General features: G+C 41.1%; 1 protein-coding gene across 1 annotated transcript in view; it reads right to left on the bottom strand.

Moving 5' to 3' along the window:
• Positions 1 to 3,226: 3,226 nt before the first annotated feature.
• HEATR3 (HEAT repeat containing 3) overlaps positions 3,227 to 8,242 on the bottom strand; it is a 39,462-nt gene continuing 34,446 nt past the window's right edge. The window contains exon 15 of the mRNA NM_001078021.2: positions 3,227 to 3,993. Within this exon, the coding sequence (NP_001071489.1) occupies positions 3,871 to 3,993 (123 nt within the window). The 3' untranslated portion in view covers positions 3,227 to 3,870. The remainder of the gene's footprint in view (positions 3,994 to 8,242) is intronic.

Genomic DNA, 8,242 nt, shown 5'->3' with positions numbered 1-8,242 from the left:
CTAGAAAACATTTTTCAAAATATTACTGCTCATTGACAATGCACCTGGTCACTCAGAGCTCTAACAGAAATGTACAATGAGATTAATGCTGTTTTCATGCCTGCTAATGCAACTCCCATTCTGAAGTCCATGGATAAAGAGTAATTTTCACTTTCAAGTCTTATAATAGATTTCATAAGGCTATAGCTGCCAGAGATAGCAATTCCTCTGGTGGACCTGGGCAAAATATACTGAAAACCTTGTAGAAAGGATTCACCATTCTAGATACCATTAAAAACATTCACGGTTCATGGGAAGAGGTCAAAATAGCAACATTAACAGGAGTTTTGGAGAAAATGACTCCAGCTCTAATGCATGACTTTGAGAAGTTCAGGATTTTAGTGAAGGAAGTTACTGCAGATGTGGTGGAAATAGCAAGAGAACTAGAATCCGAAGTGGAGTCTGAAGATGTGACTGAATTGCTGCAATCTCATTTTAAAACTTTTAATGGATGAGGAGTTCTTCTCATTGATCAGTAAAAACTTAGGTGACATAGCAGGAACAGGGTGTGAGAGGATTGACTCCAATTTTGCAAGAAGTTGTGTGGATAAAATGCTATCAAACACCTTTGCATGCTACAGAAAACTTGTTTGCGAAAGAGGCCATGGATGTTTCCTTGGTGACTTAGAAATTACCACAGCCACCTCAAACCTTCAGCAACCACCACCCTGATCAGTCAGCAGCCATCAACATCGAGGCAAGACCCTCTCCCAGCAAAAAGATTACAATTCCCTGAAGGCTCAGATGATGATGGGTAGCATTTTTATTAGCAATAAAGTATTTGAAAATTAAGGTATTGCACACTTAATAGACCATAGTACAGTATATACACTGGGAAATCAAAAATTCGTGATTCATTTTATTGTGATGCTTGCTTTAATGTGGTTGTCTAGACCCAAATCTGCAGTGTGTCTGAGGTCTGCCTGTATAATCAAGTATTGGTCCATGCAATTTCAAAAAGGCAGGGAGCAAGGCGACAACAGAACTGCATGAACAGGAACGCTGAAGAGATAAGAAACTTGCTCCATCTTTATAACTCAGAGGTATTTTTTTGAAAGACTAAAGGCAAAAGATAAGACTGCAGATAAAGAAATGTAATTACATGACTAATATTCCAAAATCAATTCTATCTTAAAATGAGTTTCCATGTTACAGAAAAAGAGAACTAAAGCAGTGATTTTTATTTCCTTGGATAGCATGCCATGGCAGGCTGGACACTTAAAGGTACCTTCTAGAACAAAGGCTGTCACATGAGCTTGAATATTTCAGCTATTAAAACAGTGTATCTTTTTAATGGACTATTCTGGATAATTTGCAAATAACTATGTTAAAGCAATTTTTTTCCTTCAGGAAAAAAACTATAGTTTCTATTTTGCTGTGCTGTGTGAATAATATTCATATGCTTACTGAGCTAGTAATATAAACAGCTGTACATTTAATCTTTTCCTATCTTTCCTGTTGTTCAGAGTAGTAAAATTAAATGATAGCAATGCAGACTATTAATGCCTCAGAGCCTAAAAAACTGGGGGGATGGCACATTTCCAATGTAATAACTCACATTCTACTGTTCCATAGGATGATTCTACATTGAACAACTGCAACAAGCTTGCTTAATAAGACAGAAAATCACTAACATTTATTTGACAAATTTATCGAGAGCCTACTATGAACTAGGCCCTGTGCTAGATATTTCACGTTTATGGGTTAGAAAGTGTGGCAAAGATGACAAAATTGGAAATTTTATTCTCTTTGAAAATGAATATATGCTTTAAATATTCAATGCATATTCGAGAACTCTGAAACTTTTCTTCATTGAAAGAATTTGTCTCTCAAAACCACAATGAGCCTTACACCTGCTAGAATGATTTTCAAAAAGATAAAGTGTTGGTGAAGATGTGGAGAAAAGGGAATCTTTGTGCAGTATTGGTGGGAAAGTAAATTGGTGTAGGTACTATTGAACACAGTAGGGAGGTTCCTCAGAAAATTAAAAATAAAACCACCACATGATCCAGAAATTCCAACTCTAGGTATAGATCTGAAGGAAACAAAATCACTGTCAGAAAAAGACAGCTGCACTGCATGTTTATTGCAGCCTTACTCATGGTAGCCAAGACAGGGAAACCAACTCAATGTCCACCAGTGGAGGTATGGAGAGAGAAAACGTAGTGCATGTACACAATGGGGTATTATTCAGCCAGAAAAAAGACAGAAATCCTGCCACTGGCGACAGCAAGGATATACTTTGAGGATATTATGCTAAGTGAAATAGATCACAGAAAAACAAACACTGTATGATCTCACTTATACGTGGAACCTAAAAACCACGCAAACAACCAAACGCATAGAGAAGAGAGAATAGACTGTCAGTTGCCTGAGGCGGGGGCCAGGGTTGGGTGCTGGAGGACAAGCAAAATCGGTGAAGGCAGTCAAAAGGTGTAAGTCTGTAAACTCCCAATTGTAAATTATTGGGCATGCAACGTACAGCATAGTGACTACAGTTAATACCGTATTGTACAGTTGAAAGCTGCTGAGAAAGCAGATCCTAGAGTCTCACCACAAGGCGAAAAAAATATAACCACGTGAGGTGATGGATGTGAGTTAACTAAAGTCCTGTGCTGGGTACGGGGCCTTTTAACAGATCAACTGAGATCTACAGGAGGGAAATTTTCAAGTCTCCAACTCCCCTGATCAGGCAAGTGGGCAGACAATGGACCTGGGAGAGGGGCCGCGCTCGGTGACGTGCACTGAAACTCCCTCCCTTTGATCCACCTGCCACTTGCTTCTCAAAGGACACGATAGCAATGCTGGAGACTCGAGGAATTAAGATGTCCTTTTTTAAAAAGTAATTTTTATTGGAGTAGTTGCTTTATTGCTGTTAGTTTCTGCTGTACAGCAAAGTGAATCAGCTGTGTGTTTACATATATACCTCTTTCTTTTATTTCCTTCCCGTTTAGGTCACCACAGAGCACCGAGCAGTCTCCTGTGCTATGCAGCAGGCGCTCATGAGTTATTTTATGCATTCTATCAATAGTGGATATGTCAATCCTAATCTCCCAGTTCATCCCACCTCCCTTTATAAATCTTGTTTTTAATAGCACACATATATTCAAAGCAAAATCCATTAGCAAGCAGACACCCAGGAATAGGATTATCTGGCATTTTAAAAAGATTTTGCAAGACACAAAGCTTTCAATTTTAAAATTATTTATTAAAAAACATATTCTCCCAATTGTGATTGCATTTCAGATTAAATAAGGAGTGATGTTACAAATCGACGGATCAGATCCTTTCGTACAGAGAGTGACAATGGCCTCATTAGCGAGGAGTATAGACTACTAAATAGTGGAATATGAATCCAACTCATTCCCCTCATCATGAAAGGCAGACATAATTGATAGATCTCATACCAAAAAAAGTTATAAAGCATGTTTTCACATTTCAGTTAAATATTTAGTTATTATAAAATGATATTGGCTTAAAAGAGCACCCAAGTTATGCTCTGGATTTTCTTTTGCAAAATTCAGGGAAACATGATTGGCAGTGTCTTCACTGCTCATGAAGAAGCACCTGAGATGCAGCGTTTCCAACCTTTGGGTTTCCAGTGATTAAAACATGCCGGAAACCTGAGAGCACTAGAAATGCCACACAGATCCCAGAGCTTCAAAAGAGTTCCTGATATGTCCTGGAGTTTTCATCAACTTCAAATTAACATACAGAACACCAAATCATTAAAAAAAAAAATGACTTTCAGAAGAAACACCCTAAAAGGAAACCATCTAGTATTCTTCAGTGTTGAAAACTCTGGGGTGAGGACTGGTCTCTTTCAGAGGTTCAAGTAGTCAGTCTTTTCTCAACAGTTTCTTGATAAGCGACAAATCTTCTCAAATTCATCTTCACGTTGTCAAGAACACACAGCTGATCTGGACTGTATTTAGTTCTCCCTTCTTTTCGTATCTGCCAAAAAAATATCATATGAGATTTTTGGTATCTACCACTAACTCCTTTAAATAAGAAAGCATTTAATTTGGGGTGTATTTATTTTTAGAACAAACGGTTGCCAGAAATTGGTGGAACATTTTCACTTCCAAGGTGATGGAACACAGTACATGAGCTGTAACCAAGATAAATTAGATCATGCACCTTTTATTTTTTATTTATTTTTGGCTGTGCTGGGTCTTCGCTGATGTGCGCAGGCTTTCTCTAGTTGGAGTGAGTAGAGGCTACTCTCTAGTTGCGGAGCATGGTCTTCCCATTGTGCTGGCTTTTCTTTTTGCAGAGCACAGGCTCTAGGGTGCACAGGCTTCAGTAACTCCAATGAGTGGATTCAATAGTTGTGGTGCATGGGCATAGTTGCCTCTTGGCACGTGGGATCTTCCCAGACCAGGGATTGAACCCGTGTCCCCTGCACTGGCAGGTGGATTCTTAACCACTGGACCACCAGGGAAATCCTGTGCACCTTTCAAATGATACTGAAAAACTGAATTGTAGACTTTAAAAAGAATGAGTATTATGGTATACAAACTAACCCTCACCTCTAATCTTGAGCAGTGGTTCTCAAATTTTAGCATTTGGAAAAGTCAAAGTGAAAGTTGCTCAGTCATGTCTGACTCTTTGCAACCCTGTGGACTACACAGGCCAGAATACTCGAGTGGGTAGCCGTTCTCTTCTCCAGGGGATCTTCACATCCCAGGGATCGAACCCAGGTCTCCAGCATTGCAGGTGGATTCTTTACCAGCTGAGCTACCAGGGAAGCCCAAAAAAATACTGGAGCGGGTAGCCTAACCCTTCTCCAGGGGATATTCCCGACCCAGGAATCAAACTGGGATTTCCTGCACTGCAGGCGGATTCTTTACTAGCTGAGCTACCAGGCAAGTCCATTTGGAAGGCTTATTTAAAAAACAGATTGCTAAAGCTCCAATACTTTGGTTACCTGATACAAAGAGCCAACTCAGTGTAAAACACCCTGATGCTGGGAAAGAGAGGGAAGGAGGAGAAGGGGATGACAGAGGATGAGATGGTTGGATGGCATCACCAATTTAATGGACATTAATTTAGGCAAACTCAAGGAGATAGTGAAGGACAGTGAAGCCTGTCATGCTGCAGTCCATGGGGTCACAAAGAGCTGGACATGACTGAGCAACTGAGCAACAACAAGGCCGGTCCACATAGTTTCTGATTTTTGGTAGGTCTGGTGTTGGGCCTGAGAATTTGCATTTACAACAAGTTACCAAGTGATGCTGGCACTGCTGATACAGGGCACTTTGGAGGATGTCTGCTCTAGAGAAGTTCTTTAGTAAAATGCATTGTGCTGTGTTTAAATGCAATTTGGGGCTAAATATAAACCAAACAGCCTTTAATGCAACTGTGGTTTCATTTACAAAAGACAGTCATATAAAAAACTGCATGCTGCCATTCTGGCTAACAAAGACACTTCATCAGGGCTTTAGAGCTTTGAGAAAAGAAAAACACTCAGTTAAATAGCACCATCACTGCAATGCATACTAGGTAGGCAAATCAATCAAACAATGGACGTGCCAGAGATGAGGGGTTATTCTCCTAGTTCACAGTTTACGTAACTGCTCTCTAAGCATTTGCTTCTGCAGAGTCTGATGACTCTCAACCACATCTGCCTTCCCAGGGGCTGCAAGGAAAGGAGATATTTTCCTTTCCCTTCAGACTCCTTTTTCAGAGGTTTAGAGGGCCTGTGACCTTTAAGAACAATGTGGACACCCTCCATGTACTGGTTTAGAAATGTCTCTAGGAGACAGTGTGAAATGAAAGCGCATGAAGTACAAGGCTGTGAATATATTATGCTATAGTTGGATAATAAAGGGGAAAAATACTAGTGTGCATTTGTCTTTGTGCAGAGAAACACCATTTGGTTTGGTTACCCATGAGGCAGGCTGGGAACACGTGGGAATAAAACTTCTCACTGCTTAAAAAATAAACACCAAGGGAATGTCCTTGGAGGTCCCGTGGCTAAGACTCCATGCTCCCAATGCAGGGGGCCCAGGTTTGATCCCTGGTCAGGGAGCTAGATCCACCTGCTGCAACTAAAGATCCTGCATGCCACAGCGGAGACAGAAGATCCAGTGTGCCCCAACTAAGAGGCCGAGATCCAGCGTGCCCCAACGAAGAGGCCGAGATCCAGCGTGCCCCAACAAAGAGGCCGAGATCCAGCGTGCCCCAACTAAGAGGCCGAGATCCAGCGTGCCCCAACTAAGAGGCCGAGATCCAGCGTGCCCCAACTAAGAGGCCGAGATCCAGCGTGCCCCAACTAAGAGGCCGAGATCCAGCGTGCCCCAACTAAGAGGCCGAGATCCAGCGTGCCCCAACTAAGAGGCCGAGATCCAGCGTGCCCCAACTAAGAGGCCGAGATCCAGTGTACCCCAACTAAGAGGCCGAGCAGCGAAAATAAACAAAGAAAAAAAAGCCACCCCAAAACAAAAATAACCCCCCCAGCGTGTGGGGAGGGTGAAATGGGTCAAAGTGGTCCAGAGGTACACACCTTCAGTTCCAGATGATCCCTGAACACTGCAGGGGTTGGGGGGCCACGTCCCTATCCCTTGTTGAAAATCCAAGTGCAAGTTCACTGCTGGCCACCGATCCAACCAGCTGCAGATCATACAGTACTGCAGCATTTACCACAGAAGAAGATCCATGTGTTTAAGTGCATCTGCACAGTGTCACTCAAGGATCAACTGTGTAAGAGAACTAAGTCCTGAGGATGTAACGCAAGGTGACTCCCGTTAACAACACTATATGTATGGTGATGTATGTTAATTAAATTTATTGTGGTGACCATTCTGCAATATATATACATATCCAATCATTACGCTGCACACCTGAAACTAACACCATGTTGCAGTATGTCAATTATATCTCAAAACAAAACAAAACCCAAACCAACAAAACTAGGGGCTTAAACAAAGCATAATTAAGAGTAAACTGATTAATTTTCCCCCCTCAAGACTAAAGACACTTACTAGTGAAGCTTAACTCAATGTCAGCCGCTATATTACTATATTTTTAAATGTAAGATGTCAAAACATGAAAATGTTACAAGACAAACCAGTTATTAATGTTCCTAAATGAACACTGATATATCTGTGAGAATGTGCATGGCATGTGTGGCTATGTTTTTTTCTTCTGGAAAAGAAAACTATTTTTCACACCTTAAAAAAATTCAAAAAGTTTACATTTCTAGACATAAAATCATTTTACCTAAAAACTTGTCACAGAGTTCTGCCTATGGGAATTGAATTCTGCCTTTGACGCTTCTTAGAGAAAAGAAATACACATTGGAAAGCAACAAAAGTAAGCTAATTTTCCATTAAAACCTCTACTTTCCTGACAGAGATTTAAAGGTGAAAGTTTAATTCAAAATGTAAAGTCAAAACATACAAATATTTTTATTTCTCGAAATGAAATATATGGATTTAGATAAGAGGAGAACTGGCCAACTTAAATTTGTGAATATGTGATCAAAGTCTGTTTTTAAAATTTCCCATTGCTTTCCCCCAACCACCAAAACAGTTGTTTTTAATTGTCTTTTTGACTCCAAGTTAGCTTTGATGCTTCTGATGAATCAATCGATCGATCGATAAAAAGGCAAATGAAGGTAGCTGCATGCTCCATTACAGACCAGCTGGAGTTTGTTTGCCTTTTTGTTTTTCAAAGGACCAAAGGGAAACACATGAAGCCAGCCTACAACATCGGCATTACATGATATAAAATAAATTTAACACTGTCTCTGAAAGTGCTTTGCAGGCCACACTGTAGTGCTTACACATAAGCATCGTTAACATTGCTAAACCACCGCAGAGAGAGGAACCTGTCCACACCATTTTAGCTCAAGTCACAGTGATTCAACAGAAAGGGCTCAGTCGCCCTGACTCAGCCGACAAGCATTTACACAGAACTGGGGCTGAAGTGCTGTATGAATCACCAAGACTGCAAGTAGGGAACCACACACACCCTTGTCCCACAGAATGCTGAGACTTCAGCATTTCTAAATAAACCATTTGTTGTTTAGTCCCTAAGTCGTGTCCGACTCTTTTGTAACCCCACGGACTGAAGCCCGCCGGGCTCCTCTGTCCATGGGATTTCCCAGGCAAGAATACTGGAGTGGGCTGCCATTTCCTTCTCCAGGGGATCTTCCCACGTCTCCTGCGTTGGCAGGTGGACTCTTTGCCACTGAGCC

This window comes from Bos taurus, chromosome 18 (assembly GCF_002263795.3).
Source record: "Bos taurus isolate L1 Dominette 01449 registration number 42190680 breed Hereford chromosome 18, ARS-UCD2.0, whole genome shotgun sequence".
NCBI lineage: Eukaryota > Metazoa > Chordata > Mammalia > Artiodactyla > Bovidae > Bos > Bos taurus.
The sequence above is the reverse complement of the archived record's forward strand: the minus strand, read 5'-3'. Positions and strand labels throughout refer to the sequence as shown.